The 24,701-nt window shown below is 44.1% G+C and overlaps 1 protein-coding gene across 2 annotated transcripts in view; it reads left to right on the plus strand.

Moving 5' to 3' along the window:
- The window catches only part of slc2a1a (solute carrier family 2 member 1a), a 46,699-nt gene that overhangs the window by 4,492 nt on the left and 17,506 nt on the right, over nucleotides 1-24,701 (plus strand). For both annotated transcript variants that reach the window (XM_048561629.2, XM_059655648.1), the window contains 6 exons: nucleotides 732-830; nucleotides 8,548-8,708; nucleotides 11,612-11,736; nucleotides 15,192-15,344; nucleotides 15,430-15,555; nucleotides 18,612-18,799. In XM_048561629.2, the coding sequence (XP_048417586.1) occupies nucleotides 732-830; nucleotides 8,548-8,708; nucleotides 11,612-11,736; nucleotides 15,192-15,344; nucleotides 15,430-15,555; nucleotides 18,612-18,799 (852 nt within the window). The remainder of the gene's footprint in view (nucleotides 1-731; nucleotides 831-8,547; nucleotides 8,709-11,611; nucleotides 11,737-15,191; nucleotides 15,345-15,429; nucleotides 15,556-18,611; nucleotides 18,800-24,701) is intronic.

The following is a 24,701-nucleotide window of genomic DNA, read 5'->3' on the forward strand; positions in this document are numbered from 1 at the left end:
GACAACCAGGTCACACCTACACCAGTGGCTAACCATCCACCTATACCCATTCCTACACCCCTGTTTTATCTGAAGCTCCCCCTACCCCCAAAGTCCAGCCCTGAAGGAGGGTAATACCCAAAACATTGACTGCTCCTTTCCTCCACATGTTGCCTGGCCTGCTGTGTTCTTCCAGCCTCCTGTTTGTCTACCTTTATCATGCTTAATAGAAACTTACTAAAGATTCTTTAGTAGCACCTTCCAAACCCACACCAAGACCCTCACCTGAGTGTGCTGACCCTCACCGTGCTGCATCTCTCTGGAATGAGAGATCAGTCCTATGGTAGCAACATTACCTTCACCATCTGGAAGGACAAAGGCACCAGATACAGGGTCTACCATCTCCTCGACTCACAGTTGGAAACATACCACCATTCTTCAGTGTCACTGTGTCAAAATCCCAGAACTTCCTCCCTAACAGCCATAGTGAGCAGACATACATCCCGAGAACTGTAATGGTTCAGGTAGGCAGCTCACCACCAGCGTCTCCTAGAAGTTACAGGTGGGCAAAAAATTCCTGGCCTAGCCCACCTTTGTTAAATGATAAAAAACATTGCTCTTTTTACAAAAGCTACAACTAATCTATTTTAACTTTTCCATTTGTCAATTTTTTAAACTTAGCTATGTTAATATTGTATGTTAATTTTGCCATTTAATTTGATCATGCCATGTGACGATGTTACTTTTCCCAGCGATTGACTAGACTTCTGGCCTTGACTACTCTCGTGTCTACGTTTGGATCTTCCTTCCAATATGGTTACAACGTTGCAGTTGTCAATTCTCCAGCTATGGTGAGATATGGAAGCATTTATATTCCCCATGTTTTACTCTTTCCTGAGACTGCTAAGTGGACTTCAGCAAGCAGTGTAATTTGAGAAAAATGTGTGACATATAAATGGTTTAGTTTGTCCTGGTTCCTGATCTCTGTACCAGTGTGTTCAGTCTTTCCTTGTCTATTGCTTATTTGCTGAGCAGCTCTCTGTCTCAGTACGATCTTCTTCTAATTTTGTTCCCTTTCCCTTCTTACAGGCCACTCTCAATATATAACATTTTTCTAGCATTAAGAGACTCAACAGGTGAGATTTTTGTCACTTGCTGATTTGGGCCAACATAGAATCATAGAGTCATACAGCACAGAAACAAACCCTTCAGTCCAACTCATCCAGATATCCTAAACTGATCTAGTCCCATTTCTCGGGATTTGGTCTATATCTGTCAATACCCTTCCTATTCATGTACCCATCCAGATGCCTTTTAAATGCTTTAATTGTACGAGCCTCCACCACTTCCTCTGGCAGCTCATTCCATACACTCACCACCCTCTGTGTGAAAAAGTTATCCCTCAAGTCTTTTTTCAAAACTTTCCCCACTCCCTTAAAGCGACGCTCTCTAGTTTTGGACAGCCCCACCCTAGGAGAAAGACCTTGGCTATTTATTTATCCATGCACCTCAGAACTGATGAGCTAGTAGCAGAAATAGGCCAATCGATCCAACGAACACACTCCGCTGTTCAATCAGACCAGGGCTGACCTGTTTGCGTTTCAAATTCCATACTTCTACACCCTGACAGTGATAACCCTTGATTCCCCTCCTAACAGGAATATATCTTCCTCTGCGTTAAAAATATTCACTGATCCCACATGTACTTCCTTTTGAGGCACAGATTTCTAAATCACATCACCTTCTGAGAGAAAAAGTTCTTGCCCCTACAGGGCAGCCCATTGTTTTTAAACCATGACCCCCAGGTGGGACTTCAACATGGCAGCATGGCAAGGTAGGCAGGCATTAGGACTTCTGGGCCTGCCCACCCCAGGCAGCCACTTCCTCACTTCTTTCCTTACCGTTTGTCTCTTCTTCATTTTTCTTTTTCCTTTTCTTCATCTTCTTCCTGTTGGTGGCAATGGAGAAGGTGACATTGCGGAGGAGAGTGGCCGGAGCGACGGCACCCTATTGCGGCAGACCTGATGGCCGGGGCTCCCGGTTATTGGCGAGTTAGAGGCAGCAGCTGGAGCCCGGGTGGGGGTGGGCATCGAGAGGGGGTGGGGGTAGTAAAGGTGTTGGCAGGGACCCGGCACATTGACAAGGTGGGCCCAGTGGTGAGGAGATGGAACTGAAGGGTGGCGACTCTGATGTTGGTGAGTGTGGCGCAGGTGGCAGAGGGCTGATGGCATGGTTGTTGTTGGTCAACTGGCTCAGGGCTCGTGGCGGAGGCGGCAGAATGAGGGTGGACACTTTCAGCTCCATCTTTTTATTCTTAAAATATCTAAATGGCGCTGAATTGAGGCAGCAGTTGAAGCGTTTGGTTATATTTTATCTTGTTGTTCAATGAGGAGTATAAGTGACAATAAATCATCATTCATTCATTCATTGTTCTGGACTCACCTGCAACTGGAAATATATTTCCCCACCGAACTCATCTCTACCTATCTGGACTCCGTTTTCTCCCCTTTGGTCCAGGAACTCCCTAACTGCATCCATGACACCACCCAGGCCCTCCACCTCCTCCAGGACTTCCAATTCCCTGGCCTCCAACACCTCATTTTCACCATGGACGTCCAGTCCCTATACACCTGTACTCCTCATGCAGATGGCCTCAAAGCTCTCCGCTTCTTCCTGTCCCGCAGGCCCGACCAGTCCCCCTCCACCGACACCCTCATCCACCTAGCTGAACTCGTCCTCACCCTCAACAAATTCTCTTTCGATTCCTCCCACTTCCTACAGACTAAGGGGGTGGCCATGGGCACCCGCATGGGCCCAAGCTATTGCTGCCTCTCTGTAGGTTATGTGGAACAGTCCCTCTTCAGCACCTACGCAGGCCCCAAACCCCACTCCTTCCTCCGTTACATTGATGACTGTATCGGCGGCGCCTCTTGCTCCCCAGAGGAGCTCGAACAGTTCATCCACTTCACCAACACCTTCCACCCCAACCTCAAGTTCACCTGGGCCATCTCCAACACATCCCTTACCTTCCTGGACCTCTCAGTCTCCATCTCAGGTAACCAGCTAGTCACTGATGTCCATTTCAAGCCCACTGACTCCCACAGCGACCTAGAATATACCTCCTCCCACCCACCCTCCTGCAAAAATTCCATCCCCTATTCCCAATTCCTCCGCCTCCGCCGCATCTGCTCCCAGGATGAGGCATTCCACTCCCGCACATCCCCGATGTCCACATTCTTCAAGGACCGCAACTTTCCCCCGCAGTGGTCGAGAACGCCCTCGACCGCGTCTCCCGCATTTCCCGCAACACATCCCACACACCCTGCCCCCACCACAACCGCCCCCAGAGGATCCCCCTCATTCTCACACACCACCCCACCAACCTCCGGATTACAAATGCATTGGGGAAACCAAACGGAGGTTTGGGGACCGCTTTGCAGAACACCTCTGCTCGGTTCACAATAAACAACTACACCTCCCAGTCGCGAACCATTTTAACTCCCCCTCCCATTCCTCAGACGACATGTCCATCCTGGGTCTCCTGCAGTGCCACAATGATGCCACCCGAAGGTTGCAGGAACGGCAACTCATATTCCGCTTGGGAGCCCAGCAGCCCAATGGTATCAATGTGGACTTCACCAGCTTCAAAATCTCCCCTTCCCCCAGTGCATCCCAAAACCAGCCCAGTTCGTCCCCTCCCCCCACTGCATCACAAAACCAGCCCAGCTCGTCCCCTCCCCCCACTGCATCCCAAAACCAGCCCAGCCTGTCTCCGCTTCCCTAACCTGTTCTTCCTCTCACCCATCCCTTCCTCCCACCTCAAGCCGCACTTCCATTTCCTACCTACCACCTCATCCCACCACCTTGACCTGTCTGTCTTCCCTGGACTGACCTATCCCCTCCCCACCTCCTCACCTATACTCTCCTCTCTACCTATCTTCTTTTCTCTCCATCTTCGGTCCGCCTCCCCCTCTCTCCCTATTTATTCCAGTTCCCTCTCCCCAACCCCCTTTCTGATGAAGGGTCTAGGCCCGAAACGTCAGCTTTTGTGCTTCTGAGATGCTGCTTGGCCTGCTGTTTTCATCCAGCTCCACACTTTGTTATCTTATTTTCCATGTTCACTTTGTCAAGACCATTCAGGATGTTGTTCACTTCAAGTCACTGTCCAAGAAAGTCTGTCCAATCCTTCCTCATAAGTCAACTTGCTCATTCCAGAGGGTAATCCAGTAAACATTCTTTGAACTGCCACCAACAAATTTACATCCTTCCCAATAATGGGGAGCAAGACTGCCCACAGTATTTGAGATGCAACTTCATCAATACCCTGTATAACTGAAGCATAACATGCTTATTTTTATATTAAATCCCTCTCGAAGTAAAGGATAGCATTCTGTCAGCTTTCTTAATTACTGACTCAGTTGTAAGAACACTTCAACCTTGCCCCCACCTCAGAGACCTGCAGTCACTCTCCATTGTGTAAAACGCTGCATTTTATTTTTCCCATGGTACTTGACTCCAGGCTTGAGCTCCAGCCTCAAGACCCATAGCCTCTATGTTTTGCAGGCTTCTCAATCTCAGCTGAGAATTGCAGTGAGAATGGGCTTGGAGTTTAGTAATGGTGAGACCTGGAGGCCCACAGTATTTGAGATGCAACTTCACCAATATCCTGTTTAGTTGTATTTCCACCATCTAAACTGTCAGTTCTAAAGTTTTACATTACCCCCCACCCCCAACTTTGCCTAGATAGAGTTGTAGAATTCCTACAGTGCAGAAAGAGGCCATTTGGCCTATTGAGCTTGCAACAACCCTCTGAACAGCATCCCACCATTCCCCTGTCACCCCACCATATACCATGGCTAGTCCACTAAACTGCACATTCCTGAACAATATATGGACACGTTAGCATGGCCAATCTACCTAACCTGCACATCTTTGGACAATGGGAGGAAACCAGAACACCTAAAAGAAACCCACACAGACACAGGGAGAGCATGCAATAGCTCCACACAGACAGTCACCCAAGGCTGGGACGGAATCAGGATCCCTGGTGCCGTGAGGCAGCAGTGCTAACCATTGAGCTGCCGTGCTGCTCCTTGTTTTGAGAGTTATTGCAGACAGCTAGTGAGTAACCTTGGCCATGACATCTTTTATCACCTGCTGTCAATGCCCGTTCACCATAAATGCCAACTCATCCAAAAATCAGTCATCTGCATCCTGGTTTTCTCTGTGTGCCATCCATCTGTTACACTCACATGCACACTGACTGACACAGGCCTCCAAATACATTTAAAACGTTCAAGCTCCATGGTCTTGTTTTTGAAATCTCTTCCCCACTTTTTCTCATACCATTTTGTCTTCCAGATCTGGTCTCCTACATATTTATTGCTTCCCAGCCCATCATGATTGCTGAGATCTTCAACCACCTCAGTGCTGATCTCTGCAAGTTGCTTGATAGGAAACTTCATTTTTCTATGTATCTTTAGAAAATCTTCTCAACACTTTCTACCAATTACTGTCACTCTTCCCACAAAGTTTCACATTGAATATGTTCCCTTTGTCTGAGCAGAACTGGATTGACTGTGTTAAGTTACTCATAGTGTCCAGGGATGTGTAGGTTAGGTGGATGAACCATGGAAAATGCAGGGTTACAGGGATATGGAAGGGTCCAGGTGGAACGTTCTTCGGATGGTCAGCGTGGACTCGATGGGCCTGCTTCCACACTGTAGGGGTTCTATGATTCTATAATTCTATAAACCTTGAAACGTTTATCAGCAACATAAACAATTCTTGGCTTTTATGTAAACAGTGCAGTAAGCCAATATATATATATAGTGATGACCATATTCAATAGCTATGGATGCCTCTTCCATAAGATTCAAAAAAGCTAGAGAATCTACTGCTTACTGGATCGCCAAGTATGTCCTCATATGCCCTAATGTTGTGGTTGGTTAGATAACTGGGAAAGTTCATATTAAACATGAGGAAAACAGATTAAAACTTGTGTGTCTCAGGAAAGTTCAATTCTAGTTATTTTTGCTTTCAATGAAGCCATATTTTTCTGGATAAATAGCTGTGGCATTTTCTATCAAGACTTTAGTGCTTTCCCCACTAATAAATAGCCCATTTCGTGAAACTACATTCTCCTGTCTCAACTTTTTCTTGTTATTTTAATAAAAGCCAATATTTACTGGATAGTTAAATTTGTTCCAAATGTTGCCATGAAGTCGGAGAAATTAATCTCACTAATGGAGGCAATTGTGTAATTACAAACTGACAGAGTTAGGAAGTAACTGAAACCTATGTGACCCAGTTGTGAATCTATCAGCTGGTCTCATCCAAGTCTGCTCCATATAGCTGACAGCAAGACTGAGGCCAAATGTTTACCTCAGCATAACCGAGTACCAGAGATGCAATTTGCTCAAGAATATGTAAAATAACTGAACTAAAAAATACTGTTCATCACTCACCAACATATTTCCCAAGAAACCCATCAAAATTCACAGTAAATGATATGTTACAGCAAACAATATTGTAAAAGTCAGTGAACTGCATAATGAGACTTCCAGTTAGTGAAACAATCTCTTTCTAAGGTTATCTACTTGAATCACAATGCACCTTTTGTGAAATTTATATTTTGGTAATGCTCCACTATTATAGTAAAGACTAATGACAACAAAATTTTATAATTCTAATATGTATTGAATTGGCGTGTTCTACCTTTGTTTTAAGGTAAATAAGTTATGTGAAAGAGAGAATATGTTCAATTATGACACCAGATTTCTGTTTATTGATGAAGCAAACCCTAAATAGAATGGCATTCTGTGAATAGTATTGGGGCCACAATTGTTTGTGAAATAGAAAGTGGTAGATTTAAACCCACTTCATGACTTGGGGTGTACAATTCCATTAAGCTGTTGGTGCAAGGGGAATTATGGGGATTGCCATGCTTCCAATGGGAGTAAAATTCTTTGCCTATTCAAAATGGCATTTGATGAAGAATGGGGAGTTTTCCTGCCCAATGCCCTGGCCAATATTTCTCCACGACCATTCTAATTAAACTCACTTGTGTTGGACTCCATTATACCTCAATGGTTTAATTTGCCAGAAATCAAGTTTCAAAGTCATCACAAAAATGAAAGATTTTATAAAAATATGCAAAAATATATCTGTCTTTTAGACCCATGTTGACAGAAAATACAGACCAGATTTCTGTACTGATCAACAATTATTCATTACAAATCAATAGATTCCAGGTACAGGTAAACAATTATGAACTATCAGCATATAACTCAATTTGTTAAAATTGCTTTATAAAATCCTTCTACACACACCCAGATAGAGACTGACAGGAGAAGACAAACAAAGGAAAGATTGGGAAGGCAGGTTCCTGCTCACAGGGTTTGCTGAGATGGCTTGTTAGGCTATGTAGTTCTGCAATTATTCTTCTCCAGATACTTCTGCTTACTTGCAGAAGGCACAGGGTGACTGGTTCATGCTTATAAAAGTCTCTGGCTTCAGGTTAACAGCCACTGTTCACAGAAACAGCTGAAGGAATAACAAATTGACTTTCCTCAGGCTTAAGGTTTTTTTTACTGCAGAGAAAAGACATGGTTCCTGCCTTTGTGGAGATTTACTGGCTTCCCGAAAACATTCGTACCCCTAAGCTGTTCAGCTACCTGGGAGCCGAGTACATAACCGTTTGCGGGCAAAAGAACTTTATTAACGATAACTGGTCACTAGCTATAGACTAATCAGCTATTTGTTCCCCATCAAAGCTTCATTTTTACACACCCCTTGACTCCAACTCACCTCCATACCTCCCCCATCCTGCCCCCACTGCTTGGATAAGCAGTTCTGTACACAGCATTTACAATGAGTATCAGGTAACTTCCCTTTAAAATGTGGTAATCCTTCAACACATCTAAGTTTTTAGAAGAGCTATTTTTCCATTTCAGTCCAAATTAAAAACATAAAGAAACAAAATGATAAGGGCTTTACATTGTGTACAACTTGTCTCCTTTTAGAAGAGCGGTGTTTAAAATTCAAAAGTAATCTATTGGCTGCAGAGCACTTTGAGACATCCCAAGGAGCTGAATGGAAGCACCTAAACAAATTATTCCTTGATAACAAAGTGTGGAGCTGGATGAACACAGCAGGCCAAGCAGCATCTCAGGAGCTTGTGCTCCTGAGATGCTGCTTGGCCTGCTGTGTTCATCCAGCTCCACACTTTGTTATCTTGGATTCTCCAGCATCTGCAGTTCCCATTATCTCTGATACAAATTATTCCTTTCCTGGGAAAGAAACAAACTGCAAAGTTTCTTGCCAAGCTGCTACAAAACTATTCTGATGATGTGTTATGTATCACAATGGCACACTGTAAGGATAGGAAATAATAGTCTCTGATAAAGGTTATGTCTCTAGTTCCTCTTCAAGTCAAGGAGAAATATACCTCAATTGAAGATTTCATTGAAAGCACTATATAATTAATAGTAATTATATCAGACCTGCAATTATAGAGTTTAATGTCGTATATTGTTGGAACTTTGCCTAATGCTTTATGTCTTACAGTACATGCAACAGTTTTACAACCAGTCTTATTTTGATCGATACGGGACATACATGGATAGCAGCTTTCAAACGGTATTGTGGTCTCTCACCGTCTCCATGTATCCACTTGGAGGGCTTTTTGGATCCCTTATGGTCGCCCCACTAGTAAATAAACTGGGCAGGTGAGCAACTAGAAGTCAGAACATCACGTAAGGAATATTTAATGGCCCAGGTCATAGGATCCCCATAGTGTAGAAACAGGCCATTTGGCCCAACAAGTCCATACCACCCCTCTGAAGATCATCTCACCCAGACCCATTCCCCCAATTCCCCCTGTCTAACCCAAACATCCCTGTACACTTTGAGCAATTTAGCATGGCCATTACACCTAACCTGCTCATGCCTGGGCTGTGGGAGGAAACCAGGCCACCCGGAGGAAGCCCACACAGACATGGGGAGAATGTGCAAATGCTACACAAACAGTTGCTTGAAGGTGGAATCGAGCCCAGGTCCCTGATACTGTGAGCAGGGCTAACCACTGAGCTACTGTACCACTCCATTTGACTGTAGGTTAGTTTTAGATGACACAGTGAACCATATGAGTGTAGATTGAACCATGCTTGCTATACAGGTGCACGGTGGCTCAGTGCTTGGCATTGCTGCCTCACAGCACCGGGGACCTATGTTTAATTCCACCCTCGGGTGACCATTCCTGCAGAGTTTACACATTCTCCCCATGACTGCATGAGCTTCCTCCAGATGCTCCAGTTTCCTCCCACAGTCCAAGGACATGGAGTTTAGGTGGACTGGCCAAGCTTAATTGTCCAGGGATATGTAGATTAGGTGGATTGGCCATGAGAAATGCAGGGTTACAAGGATAGGGGAGGCTGGATCTGGATGGGATGCTCTTTGGAGGGTCAGTCGTGGCTTGATGGGCTGAATGGGCTATTCCCACACTGTAGGGGCTCTGTGCTATATGCTCTGAATAATGTTCTACTCTTGAGGCACTTCACAATACAAGTGTAATTTTCATGTCAATGCCGTATATCTAACTGCTGCTGTGTCTAACGGAAAGTCTTGGTTTAGACCATGGAATTGGTGAATTTAATGTGTGAATTTCATGAGGTGGTTCTGAATGCAATCACAATGAATGTAGTCGATAGTGATGACTCCAACACTAACAGCTTAGCAGCTATAAAACAATCACTATGGGTTTTGAAAAGTTATACGGCAGCCAAGTATCAGGAGGTAGTCATGTTTAAATGTTTTGAGAAAAAGATGAACGATTCTGTGCACTAGCACCTTTGCCATACTTGTTCCAGATTTCATGCTCCAGATCTGGGGGAAACCAAAGATAATGTCCTGCAGTTGAATTCGCCATCCTCATGTTACAGTGGTCAAAAAGGTAGCTCACCACCACCTTCTGAAGAGCAAGCAGGAATGGACAATAAATGCCGGCCTAGTCAATGATGATCACATCCCATAATTTTTTTAAAGGCCAAATCAAATTCAGCAATGATTGCTGAAAGTAAGGGAAGCAAAAACCAGGTGACTACAGGTCGGTTAGCTTAACATTTGTCACTGGGAAAATGTGAAAGTTAGATATGAAGAATGCAATTTCAAAATACTTAATATAATCAAGCAGACTCAGCATGGCTTCATGAAAGGGAAACCCTGCCTGACAAATTTAAGAGGTTTTTTGAAAGAGGTGATAATCAGGATAGATAAAGGGAGTCATGCAGATGCAATATATTTGGATTTCCAAAGGGCATTCAATAAGGTATCACACACAAGACTACTTAATAAAACAACAGCACATGAGGTTGGTGGAAGTATAATACAATGGATGGGATTGGCCAGCTAATAGCAGACAGAGAGGTAGAATGAAGGCAACATTTTCAGGGTGCAACTTGTAACTAGTGGAGTGCTACAGGGATCAATGCTGGGCCTACAATTACTTATAATCAAAATTAATGACTAGGATGAGGGAAGTGAATGTACTGTAGGCAAGTTTGCTGATGACAGAAATATAGTGGAAGGCAAGTATTGAGAATGACACAGTCTGCAGACAGATATAGTTAGTTTAAGTGAGGGGCAAAAAACTTGGCGCATGGAATAGAATGTGGGAAAATATGAGGTTGTATATTTCAGCAAAAGAATAGAAGGATTAAATATTGTTTAAATGGGGAGAGACTACAGTACAAAGGTATTTGGGGGTTCTTGTGCAAGTATCATAAATTTAGTGGGTTCAAAAGGAATGGAGTTTGAAAATAAGAAATCCTTGCTAAGACTATACAGGTTACTAGTTAGACCATACATAGACTAAGGTATACAGTTTTAGGCCCCTTTCTAAGATACAATGGAATTGAAGACAGTCCGGAGAAGGTTCAGTTGGTTGATTCTTAGAATGGAGGGATTTTCTTGTGAGGAGATGTCCTGTAGTTTATACTTGTACTAACTGGGGTTTAGAGGAATGAGAGGAGACTTTATTGAAATATACAAGATGCTTAGGGGGCTTGACAGGGTAGATATTGAGAGGGTGTTTCTTCTCTTGGGAGAGCCTAGGGCAAGAGGGCATAACGTCAGAGTAAGTAAGTTAAGGCAGATGAGAGAAATTTCTGCTCTCAGGGCCTAGTGAATCTGTAAAATTCTTTATTGCAGAGAGCTGTACAGGCTGAGTCATTGGTATTTTCAAGGCTGAGACAGACAGATTGTTAATCAGTAAGGGATCCAAGGATAGTAGAGCGAAAAGGCAGGAAGGTAAGAGTTGAAGATTATCTAATCAGCCATGGTCTCATTGAATGAAGCAGACTCGATGGGCTGAGTGGCCTAATACTGCCCCTACATTTTATAGTCTTACTTGAGGTCTACTTGATTGACCATATCATTAGAGTAGAGATGAGAAAATAAGAAGATAAAGAAAACCCATATGGCAGTTAAATGGAAAGGTATATGAAAGCAGAAAGAAAGCAATGTTAGACAGAGCTGTGCCAATCTTTTGGACTTCATATTTGGTGCTATTCACATAGTTTACACGGCATCTCTTCAAATCTTAACACAATTTATTTTCTGTGAAATTTTTCAGAAAGGGCACTTTGTTATTCAACAATATATTTTCCATTGTACCAGCGATACTGATGGGAACAAGTAAAGCAACAAAGTCTTTTGAAATAATAATATTTGCAAGAATTATCATTGGAATATGTGCAGGTATGTGAAATCAGCAAAAGTAAATGAAACCTGAAGTTTCGCTCACCTTGGTGAGAGACAATTTGTTTAACAATGCACCAATATATTTCATGCTTCAGATCGATCAGTCTTCGTTGGGTTATGACATGGCTGCAATTTTGCAATATTAATTCTTTAAGGCATGACCTGTGATACAGATCTGAGCAGTATAACTATAGGGTTCAGTTTTCTCAGATGCTTAGTGCTGCCATGTGAAACATTGTTCTATTCTACACTGGATGAATATGTGACTCCTACCCACAGATCATTTATGAACCACTTGGCTTTCTGCACCAAAACAGCAGCTTACTCACATGTAATCAGCTTTGTGGAATTCAATTTCACAGCATTTAAACTCACAAGTGCAAGGTAATTACCTGCGCCATAACTCCTACACTACACTGCCCAGAGCTAATGGGAGCAGGATAGTTATTGTTAGTTCCAATGTTTCCCCAGTGCCTGGTACCAGTTTGTCAGGAATTATTGGTGTTTGACACAAGAGACACATTTACAGAATGAACACTCCATCAATTGCATTCTTCTTTCCAAAGTAGTGCTATAAACATTGAGTAGAGTCCCAATCTGTTTAACCTTTACTCATAAAACAACCCCTCCATACCCGGGATCATCCTGGTGAACTTTCTCTGAACTGCCTCCAAGGAAAGGATATCTTTCCTTAAATAGGGGGACCAAAATTGCTCATAATACTCCAGATGCGGTCTCCCCAGCACCTTGACCAGTTGCAATAAGATTTCCCTACTCTTATATTCCAACCTGCTTGAAATAAGGACCAACATTCCATTAGACTTCCTGATTACTTACTGCACCTGTGTGCTAACTTTCTGTGTTTTGTGCACAATTCCCCCAAGTCTCTTTGTATTGCAGCTTTCTCTCCATTTAAATAATTTCCTGTTCTTTTGTTCTTCCTTCCAAAATGAACAACTCACATTTTTCCACATGATACTCTATTTGGCAACTTGTTTAACCTATAAACATCTCTCTGTAAACTGTTTGTATTCCTCTTGCAACTGCCTTTCCACCAATTTTTGTGTCATCTGAAAATTTGGCTGCAGGACATTCACTTTCTGGGTAACCCCAGCTGGAGATTGGGAAAAGATGTGGCTACAACAGCTGTTCCTTTTTTGAAGTATTTTCAGTGATGTAGCTGATTTCCTTGAATTCTCAGAGCAGCAATTACTTTTTCATAAGCTGTTGCATTGTTTTGGAACTTTGGGGGAAAAGAAACAATCAAATCAATGGCACTTTAAAAAGGAGGAAGAGAGACAAAGGTAGTGACCCCTTTGTGGAAAGTGATTGAAATGGAGAAAGAAACCTAAACTGCCCTCTGCCCCAGCACTGAATCTGTACTGCTCATGCCTCTGCTGTTTTGTTTCGAGTATCTCTGAACATAGGAATTTGTCTAAGAAAAATAAACAAACAGCAAAATTCACAGTTGACCTGGAGAAACTTATATGGGAGAGCTCACAGCAGGGGAACAGTTAAGTGGCTACTTTTAAAGTGTAACCACACTCTTTTTTTGTAAATCTACAATAGTGAGTATAGCGGGTTCTTTTTTGATTGTATGTTTTTAATTTTTTTTATTTTTATTGATTAAACTTTAAAGACATAAGTACTAAGTTAGCCTGTAGCCGTGTTTGCAGAGCAGTAAGACTGTGGTATTTTCTGGCTCTGTAGATTGTTATGGTGCAAAGATGGCCTTTAGTGGAGTGATGTGTTCTTCCTATCGGGTGTGGGAGATTAGGGAGAGCTTCCGTGTTCCTGAGGATTATGTCTGCAGGAAGTGAATTTGGTTGTGATTTCATGGATTGCTTGGAGTGGCAGTTAGAGGCAATGAGGAATTTATAGGAGCTTGGGCTAATCGGGCAAAATCTTTCTCCCCAGACGGGAGCATCCAAAACCAGAGGGCTTAGATTTAAGGCGAGAGGGGAAAGAGAGGGGATCTAAGGGGCACTTTTTTCACACAGAGGGTGGTGCATGTATGGAATGAGCTGCCAGAGGAAGTGGTAGAGCCTGGCACAATTACAACATTTAAAAGGCATCTGGTTGGGTAAATGAATATGAAGGTTTAGAGGGACATGGGCCACATGCTGGCAAATGGGACTACATTAATTTAGGACATCTGGTTGGCATGGACAAATTAGACCAAAGGATCTATTTCTGTGACGTATATCTCTTTGACTCTGTAACTCTGTGACTTCCTTCCTCTAAATCATTAGTATATATATTGAAAATATATATTGTGGTCCTAGCATTGATGCCTGTGGTGACTCACTGGTCATGGGTTACCAAACTGATAAAGAACCTCTTCTTCCCCACTTGCTTTTTCTTGCCCATTAACAAATTCTCCATCCATGCCGACATATTTCCCCAACACCGTGGGCTTATGGCTCATCCCTTTGTGAGATATCTTGTCAAACGCCTTCTGAAACTCCAAATAAAACACATCTGCTGGTTCTCCTTTATCTACTCTGGTTGAGACTTCCTCAAAAGGTTCTGATAAATTAGTCAGATGTGATTTCCCTTTCATGAAGCCACGTTGATTCTGCTTAATTAGATTATGATTTTCCAAATGTCTTGCTATTGCTTCCTTGATGATTCCAATACTTTTCCAAAGAATGATGTTGTGCTAATCGGCGTATAGTTATCTCCATCCCTTTTTGAATACATGTGTACAAAGTCAGAAGTCACATGACACTTGAGGAAGGAGCAGTGCTTTGAAAGCTTGTGATTTCAAATAAACCTGTTGGACCATAACCTGGTGTAGTGTGATTTCTGACCTTGTCCACCCCAGTCCAACACTGGCACCTCCACATTATCAATAGAGGTATGGCGTTGGCAATTTTCCAATCTTATTGTGCTTATATCATCTAAGGACCCTACAAACTGATGATGGCCCCCCATGCAAAGGCACACTTCCAGCTTGTCTGCAAACATCACCATCCACAAACTGATAACTGGTGACTTCCAGAACATGAGAAACTCAATTTGTGACTCTGGCCACCGCCCCCACACCCCATTCCCCACCCCCGCCGCCCCCCCCTCCCCAAAGTCAGAATACAGGGGTCAGGTTCCATCCTTGTGACAATACAACAATTTCCATCAGTTGACAAGATTAAATGGATTGTTGAACCAGCATTAAACTATATTTGTTCACCAGCCGCATGAATAAACATCTTCAAACAACAGGCTGCTGTAATACCTAAACCAAATTTTGCACATTATGAGATTCTTTCTCAGCACAATGAAGGGGACTTTTAAAAAGTATTTCTGCAAAATGGAAATTTTTGACAAGTATTTCCTGGTGCAGATCTGTTCCCGACTGACTCCAGGAAATCCAAGCCACTGCTGCCAAGTTGAGGGAATTGATGACAACTTGCCGAGTGGGAATTGATCCTTTTTCTTGTACTCCTGCCTAGGTCTCTCCTCCAATGTGGTACCCATGTACTTGGGTGAGCTTTCGCCAAAAAATCTTCGAGGTGCCATTGGTGTGATGCCCCAGCTCTTCATTACAATTGGGATCGTGGTTGCCCAGATATTTGGAATAAGAAGCATTCTCGCTAACGAGAAAGGTACTGGGTGCATATTCACCCGCAGCTCAACAAATTACCTGTAAAACAGGTAAAGGTGTTTAACTTGCCTTTATTTTCTTTTCAGGCTGGCCACTACTTCTAGGACTTACTGGAATCCCTGCCATCATGGAGCTCATTCTGCTGCCTTTCTCCCCTGAAAGTCCGAGATTCACGTTGATTCAAAAAGGCAATGTAACGGGAGCGAGAGCAGGTACATAATGATGGATGTAAGTTAGGTTGTGGTTTCAGGGCTGGAGTAATGTTGGCGTGAAATGGCTTCGGTCCATGTGAAAGTGAAAGCCTGGTCCCCGTAGTTCAGTCTGCTGCAAAGACCAGATACATAAAGGCAAGCAGTGTTAGAGTTTGGTCAAATAGACCATTCCCAAACCACTGTACTGTGTGAAGTCAGTGTTCAACTGAACTCAGCTTGGCTTCATTTTCTCCAACTTACTGTCTCAATTCACCGCAGCATCTTTTCAATGTTACTGAACAGCACATGTGACCCCACTCACATCTCAAGGTGTGATGAGTGAGCCTGAGTGTACAAGTAGGCAAACTACCCCAAACCCAACCCTCACCAGTGGCATTGCGAGTCTAATTATCACAAAGCACAGAATCCTCTTGTTGCACTAAGAGGCCATTCAGCCCATTGTGCCTGCACCCACTGGACTGCAGCAGTTCAGGAAGGCAGCTCGCCACAATCTCCTCAAGGACAAGTAGGGAAAGGCAATAAATGCTGTCTCCAGAAAGCAGCACCCACATCCCATGAATTAATACAATGAAGCACTGAACTGCCTCCTATTGGCGAAGTACGACTCACAACCAGCAGTATAACTCACTCCACTATAATATTTCTCGCTCAATGACAACGACTTTCAACACCTTTAGCATTTCTGGGAAAACAAAGAAACACTTGTTACCAAGCAGAATTGGCACAAGGAGATGGTAGAACAGGCATCAAAAGCTTCTGTCAGCCAGTTAGGTTGTTAGGACAACTGAAATGGATGGACAGAGTGGCAGAGAGGTTTAGGGAGGGAATTCCAAAGCTTAGAGCCGAGGCAACCACAGGCAGTCCCCAGTCATGGAGTGATTAACATCAGGGCTGCTGATCGGCCTTGAATTGGAGGAGCACAGTTATCTGAAGGGGTTCATAGAGCTGGTGGAGATTACTGAGTTATGGAGGGGTGAGACCATGGAACGATTTGGGAGCAAGAATGCATTGCTGACGTCGGTGTAAGTTGGAGAGTGCAGGAATCATGGCTGAATAGGAGTTAATGTAAGATAGAATATGGGGAGGAGAAATTGAAATAATTTTATGGAGGGTAGGAAGTGGGAGGTAAGTCAGTAGTAGTGTGTTGGGACAGATAAATCTCAAGGCATCAGGGGAGGTCCAATCTGAATTTCTTCCGATCCTTTTGTACGGATATCATCCTCAGACTCAGATGTTGTATAACAGCAGTAATGTTTAGCTTGCAAGTGAGGGAACAGCATTATTAAAAGCAGAAATGTTACTCAGTGACACTGAGCAGTGATTCCCCGTTACCTTGAGAAACAGAGCAGAGGCTGCAGCATCCAAATGCTGCACAGCTTGTACTTCCTGAGATGGTGTAGAACCATAACATAAACCTGGATCTTCACCACAATGGAGAGGTTCTTGGTCATGGCAAAACATGACCCAGGAATGGCAAGTCCTACTCCCACGCCCTTCCCCCTCCCTACCTCCAGACACAGCATTTCCCATTTTTGTGGGGGCGGGAAAGTAAAGATTTATGTATACACAATTCACAGGGGCAGTTGGCCTACTGCCTCACTCCTGTGTGATTTTTTTGGTGGCCCTGGAATGTGAAACACATACTGTGCCCAGAAGACCCATTAAGCACAGTTCTGAACTTTGTGCCTTCATTTAGATGACCTAGGGTCTCACTTTTTAGAGAGTTAATTTGTTCCTTAGGATAAGGTCTTGGAACACCTTGAGGGGAGATCAGGTAATGCTTTGGGAAGGTAGGCACCTGTTGAAATGGTTAAAAGTAGGCACGAATGTATGTAAAACATACACATGTGTCAAGCTCATTGGAACTGCCAATGGACCTATCAAAATGAGCACTTAAAGGGTCAAAAGAAATTGTCAAGAGGACCTCTCAAACCTGTGAAGATGAGGTGTCAAAGACAACTACAAAGTGAGCTATGAAGACACTTAAAAGTCTAGCCCTTTAAATGTTTGAGAAATGTCTATAGTGTTATAAAAAGTCATTGTTTGCTGTTTCTCTCTGTCTATTGACATGAGCCTATGGGTTTCACTGACTGCATTACTGCTGCATGGCTTATTTCACCACTATCACAGCAGGGTGCCTTCCATTTCACTGTTAGACTGTTAGGGCCACCTGGAGATAGGCTGTTTGAAATAGAACAGTGAATGAATTTCAATGCTCCGTGTTATAGGATGCACTTGGATTAAATTATCAATTTATAAGGCATTATGTATTTGCAGGAAAATAAAAGTTCTATATGGCTCTTAACAAAGCTGTTTTTCTTTTAAAATAGCAAAATGTAATACACACTTGATCTTTGTTTACTAGAACTTAATTTTAACCCATCCCATAATGATCCCAAGGTTAATCCATAGCGGTAACTCAGTGAATTATTATCGTTAGTGTTAGGGTAAAGGTACATGGGTTGACACAAATTGAAATTCAGTTGGCATAGGGGCTATGAAGAGCCATGGGTGTGGGCAGAGAGACAGAGCTTGGCACGCGGGGTCTGAGGGGTCATGGGGTAGATACTGAGCATGATGTAAAGAGAAATATTTTAAAAAGACATGATGGAAATTTTGTTTTATATGGAGAGGAGTTCGTTTGTGGAATGAACTTCTAGAGGAAGTGGTGGATGTTGGTGCAGTTGTAATGCTTAAAGGGCATTTAGATAAGTACATGAGTGAGAAATGTTTGGAGGGAAACAGTAAAGCACAGGCAGGTGGGACGAGTTTAGTTGGAAACATGGTCAGCATGGACTGGTTGGGCCAAAGGGCCTGTTTCCATGTTGTATGACTCAATAATTTGAGGCAAAATTGATAAGAGCCCAATGGCATGGGTCAGCATGAATGTGATAGGAGGAGTGTGAGAGGCAGGACAATACCACCTGTTGGAGGACAGCTCCATTGCATCCTGAAACAGGCCGAGCTCCCACTGGAAGGAAGTCTACAGCTTGAATAGAAGGCAATGAATTGCAAAACAGCAATAAACAGCAGAGTTCAAATGTATTGTGTTTAAGCTTTAAGGCGGATAAGAGGCTGGGATGACGTGGATGACGAAATAGAAGAAATGCGTTTGGAGGATCAGTCAGAGAAAGCTGAAGGCCACATGTCAGTGCTGCACCTCTTCTCATTCAGGTCATTGAGATGGCAACTGGTGTCTATAATTGTTCTGAATATGGGGCAGCAGCTGTCTGGAGTTAATGCAGTAAGTACCAAAAACGTATCAACACAGGCACTGGCTAAAAAGGAAGAAATTGAATTTGTTGTAATTACAAAACAATAACTACTTGCATTGATGTAGCACCTTTGACATATTAGAACATCCTTTCAAGCTTTGCAGGAGCAATGACATGGGAAATTTGACCTGGGTCACTTAAAATGAGACAGTTGCACAGACCAAATTCATATTCTATCATTTGTTCACAGGATGTTATTGTTGCTGGTGGGGCTGTCATTCATTACCCATCCTTAATCGCTCTTGTGAAAGTGGTGATGAACTGCTCTCTTGAACTGCTGCAGTTCCTGTGCTATAGGTTGACCCACAATATTGTTTGAGAGGGGCTTTCAATATTTTGACCAAGTGATACTGAAGGAACAGCGATGTATTTCCAAGTCAGGATGATGAGGGGCTTGGAACAGGGACTTGCAGGTGGGAATGGTCCCCTATATTTCCTATTCTTGTTTTTCTAGACGCTAGTGATTGTGGACCTCAAGGTTAAAGGACGTTTGGTGAGTTGCTGTGGTAGACTTTACACCCAGGATACACTGTGCATCAGTAGTGGGAGGAGTGAATATTGAACATGGTGGATAGGGTGCCAACCAAGTGGACTGCTTTGTCCTGGATGGTGCCAAGCTTCCTGAGTGTTGTTGGAGTCGCACTCACTCAGGCAGGTGGAGATTATTCCATTAGATTTCTGACTTGTGCCTTGTAGATAGTGATGGACAGGCTCAGGGGAATCAGAAGGCGAGTACTAGTTGTTCTTTTAAAGAGGTAGATTTTAAGGAACAATTTAAAGAAGACAGTCAGGAGGCGCAGGGGCTCAGGAAGGGAATTCTGCAGCTTCAGGCTGATTGTGCTGAAGCATAGCCACTGATATGATTCTAATCAGAGTGGAGCCATATACCAGGATCAGAGGAGCACAGATATCTCAGAGTTTTAACTCCTGATAGAGTTTGAGACATAGAGAGGGACAAGATTTTGTGGTACTCGAAAACAAGATTGAAAACTTTACATTACTGCACTGGGAGCCAATATACATTAATGAACAGATAGTTGATGCGTGTATACGACTGTGCGGATTAGGATATGGGCAGCAGAGTTTTACATAAGCACTGTAAAGTCTACAGGTTGTGAAGATTTCAGCAGCAATTGAACAAAGGCAGCGTTGGTGTTGGGCAAGACTACAGAGGTGCTAATTAAGTGCTCTGGCTATTGGAGTAGTAGCGGGGAGAGGTCCTTTCATGATTAAATGTAACATAATGGTTGCCAAATGTCTGCCTGATTTTCAGTTGCCTGGCAGAATTAATGGAATAGAGTTTATGGAAACAGGAGTTACATTTCAGGCATTCCACGAGCTGGATAAAATTTCTCCTCCATGCAAAGTCAAGAAACAATGTCTTATCTCTTGAAACTACAACTTTACAGCTTTCTGGACTCAGCACTGAGTTCAATTTTCGATCATATCTTCTGCCTCCATTATGCTTAGTGTTTTATTTTACTGCTTTAGTTTGCTCTTGTTCCTTTCCTTACCCCTTCACTTTCCACTCAGATGGCTATCCAAACATATATGCCTCATTATGACATGTCTTTTGTTTCTTTATTCCTTACCACTGCCTTTGGTTTTTGTATCAATTGGCCTTTTGTTATTTGCCCTAACCTGCCCTCCACCTTACCAAAGATCTTCCCTCTTCTTCTTCTTCCGTCTCTCTTTGCTTTCACATTCTGAAAGCCTGTCACATTTCAGTCCTTCCCTCAACTTGTAATGAAGGATCATTAGCACTGATTTTCTATCCACAAATACTTGCTAACCTGTTGAGTGTTTCTAGAATTTTCTGTTGTTATGTTATGCACTTTGTATCATTCAGTGTTGAATGTCAGAAATGCATTGTGACAAGAATTTAAATTCAATCAATGTGAAATCTGGAAATGAAAGCTAATCTCAGTACTGTTGACCATGAAATATTTTACCCTAATCCTAAGATCTATCTAACCTCCACCCCTACCATATACTATCATCCATATACCTATCTAATAGACACTTAAATGCCCCTAATGAGGCCGACTCCACTACCCACTTTGGCAATGCATTCCATGCCCCTACCACTCTCTGATTAAAGAACCTACCTCTGACATCTCCCCTATATCTACCTCCACTCGCTTTAAAACTATGCCCCCATGTAATAGCTACCTCCACCCTAGGAAAAAGTCTCTGGCTGTCTACTCTACCGAAACGTCTGATCATTTCGTGCACCTCTGTCAAGTCACCTCTCATCCTTCAGCGTTCTAAAGAGAAAAGCCCTAGGTCTCTGAAGCTTTCCTTGTAAGACCTTCCCTCCATTCCAGGCAATATCCTGGTAAATCTCCTCTGCACCTTTTCCAATGCTTCCACATCTTTCCTGCAATGAGGCAACCAGAACTGGATACAATGCTCCAGATCATATGGATGATAGTATAAGTTAGGGGTGAGGTTAGCTAGACCTTAGGTTTAGGGTAAAAGTTCGGCACAACATCGTGAGCCAAAGGGCCTGTACTGTGCTGTACTGTTCTACGTTCTATATTCTATGTTCAAAGCTGAACTTGAACACATACTCTCTGATTCAGAGGCATGGTGTTGCTCTTTGAGCCATGGGCCATACCACTCGACCTGAATCCACATTCCAAACTGACTCCATCCTCACTTAATATACACGACAGTGAAACCTATCACTATGTCTCTATCTTTACAACTCAACTTGAAAAATATGTTTTTATAAATCAGTAGTTTCTTATTATTTGCTTATTTGAAGAATTTTTTCTTAATTTAGTACTTGAGCAGAAATTTCAATCAATTTCTAATTAGAGATCCTCATGCTACAATACATTGGGGACTCTATTTTTCACCATAATGTACAAGACCTCCCGATGGATCATCTGGCACATGGTTAAATACATGTGACACTTGACATACATTGTCCATGGGACTAGATAGTGAAAGCTAGATTTTATATTTCATGTTCTTTTGGCACCAACGTTAAATCGCAGCTTTTGAGTAACAGTATTAAAATAATGCGTGTTAGAAAGTTTTGAATAATGCCCTTCACTTTACCACAGGTTACTGCAAAGTCTAGAGAGTGACATTAATGTAAGATAAATCACTGTGGATGTCAGTCCTGGGTCAACACAGATGCAGAAGGCCTGTATCTTAGCACCACTGGCGGGGGGGGGGGGGGGGGGGGGGGGGTGGAAATTGAGATAAGCAGGTGCAAAACCAAATACCACCTTTCTCTGTACGGGGTCCCCAGTTCCAACACGCACGTGGGTCACCTTCCCAAAGGCAGGCACAAGCAGTAATTAAAGGCCTATTATGGCCCATTAAAGGAACCTTTACTTGGTAGTCTTCTCCATGCCGTAAGATGCTGAGAGCAAGATGACTCCCTGCAGGTTATCCAGGGTGCGGGATTTAGGAAAAAGTGGGGGGAGGGTGCTGCTCGCTTTCTTGGCATGAAACTTGAAGGCCTCCTTTACTCTCCTGCCTAGGTGCAGCATCTGCTGGGACCATCGCAAACCCCCATCAACTCACCTCCCCCTCCACATCCTGCTCCCACACCACCAGCACCCATTAATACACCTCCCCACGCCTCTCCCCCACCACCAACCCCCCATCAACTCCCTTCCCCACTGCCAACCTCCTACCGATCACCGACCCCCCCATCAAGTCCACTCCCTCATTAATTCCGCTCCCCACACCTTCCCCCATCACCAAAACTGACTCCATTCCCCTCCCAATCCCCTTCCCTACCACCAACCCCCATCAACACCCCTCCCCCAACTAACCCCATCAACTCCACTCCCTACCACCAACCCCCATCAACACCCCTCCCCCAACTAACCCCATCAACTCCACTCCCTACCACCAACCCCCATCAACACCCCTCCCCCAACTAACCCCATCAACTCCACTCCCTACCACCAACCCCCATCAACACCCCTCCCCCAACTAACCCCATCAACTCCACTCCCTACCACCAACCCCCATCAACACCCCTCCCCCAACTAACCCCATCAACTCCACTCCCTACCACCAACCCCCATCAACACCCCTCCCCCAACTAACCCCATCAACTCCACTCCCTACCACCAACCCCCATCAACACCCCTCCCCCAACTAACCCCATCAACTCCACTCCCTACCACCAACCCCCATCAACACCCCTCCCCCAACTAACCCCATCAACTCCACTCCCTACCACCAACCCCCATCAACACCCCTCCCCCAACTAACCCCATCAACTCCACTCCCTACCACCAACCCCCATCAACACCCCTCCCCCAACTAACCCCATCAACTCCACTCCCTACCACCAACCCCCATCAACACCCCTCCCCCAACTAACCCCATCAACTCCACTCCCTACCACCAACCCCCATCAACACCCCTCCCCCAACTAACCCCATCAACTCCACTCCCTACCACCAACCCCCATCAACACCCCTCCCCCAACTAACCCCATCAACTCCACTCCCTACCACCAACCCCCATCAACACCCCTCCCCCAACTAACCCCATCAACTCCACTCCCTACCACCAACCCCCATCAACACCCCTCCCCCAACTAACCCCATCAACTCCACTCCCTACCACCAACCCCCATCAATTCCCCTCTCCCACCATTAACCCCATCAACTCCACTCCCTACCACCAACCCCCATCAATTCCCCTCTCCCACCATTAACCCCATCAACTCCACTCCCTACCACCAACCCCCATCAACACCCCTCCCCCAACTAACCCCATCAACTCCACTCCCTACCACCAACCCCCATCAACACCCCTCCCCCAACTAACCCCATCAACTCCACTCCCTACCACCAACCCCCATCAACACCCCTCCCCCAACTAACCCCATCAACTCCACTCCCTACCACCAACCCCCATCAATTCCCCTCTCCCACCATTAACCCCATCAACTCCACTCCCTACCACCAAAGCCCATCAACTCCCCTCTTCCCCCTCTCCCACCAACAACCACCATCAACTCCCTTCCCCATCCCCCTCCCCCATGACTAACCTCGATCAACTGCCCTCCCCATCCCCCTCCCCCATGACTAACCTCCAGCAACTCGCTTCCCCATTCCCCTCCCCATGACTAACCTCCATCAACTCCCCTCCCCATCCACCTCCCCCATGACTAACCTTCATCAACTCCCGTCCCCATTCTGCTTCCTCACCACTACCCACAATCCCACTCTGATGGCCATTCTTTATTTGAATGTTAATATTTTAAAGAATGTAAATCCATTTTGAATCTCTGTCCACCTTACGTAACCCTGTGGCAGATTCTATTATGCTGAAAGACCTATGATTGGTCTTCAAGAATCAAGCTACAATCCTGAATTGGATGATCTCTTGTCATTAAGTTTTCTTTTACTCATTCATGGGATGTGGGCATCACTGGCCAGCCTGACATTTATTGTCCATTCTAATTTCCCAGGGCTGGAAAGGATGGCAGATTTCCTTCCCTAAAGAACATTCATGGATGAGGGTTTTTAAAATGACAGTCGACAACAATTTCATGGTCATCATTACAGCCTTAACTCTCGATGTTTCTTGAAATCAAATTCTACCATCTGCTCTGGAGAGATTCGAAACTAGCCTAGCAAAAATAACACTAGGTCATTGCCTCCCCCTGGTTGTCTGCTCTGAGAAAAATCCCAATGAGTGATCATTTCCCACATGGACCTCTGGATCTCTGTTTACAAGGAAGGGTCAGAGCCCCATCGGTAAACAGGGTGGCACTTTCTGGCCCAGAGTGGGACGCATAAGAATCATTTGACTGCAGGGTCTCTGACTCATTTCCCCATTTCCAACAGAGGTACAGTAAGATTTTTAAGATCATGATTAAAATTT

Source organism: Stegostoma tigrinum, chromosome 28 (assembly GCF_030684315.1).
Source record: "Stegostoma tigrinum isolate sSteTig4 chromosome 28, sSteTig4.hap1, whole genome shotgun sequence".
In the NCBI taxonomy this organism is placed as follows: domain Eukaryota; kingdom Metazoa; phylum Chordata; class Chondrichthyes; order Orectolobiformes; family Stegostomatidae; genus Stegostoma; species Stegostoma tigrinum.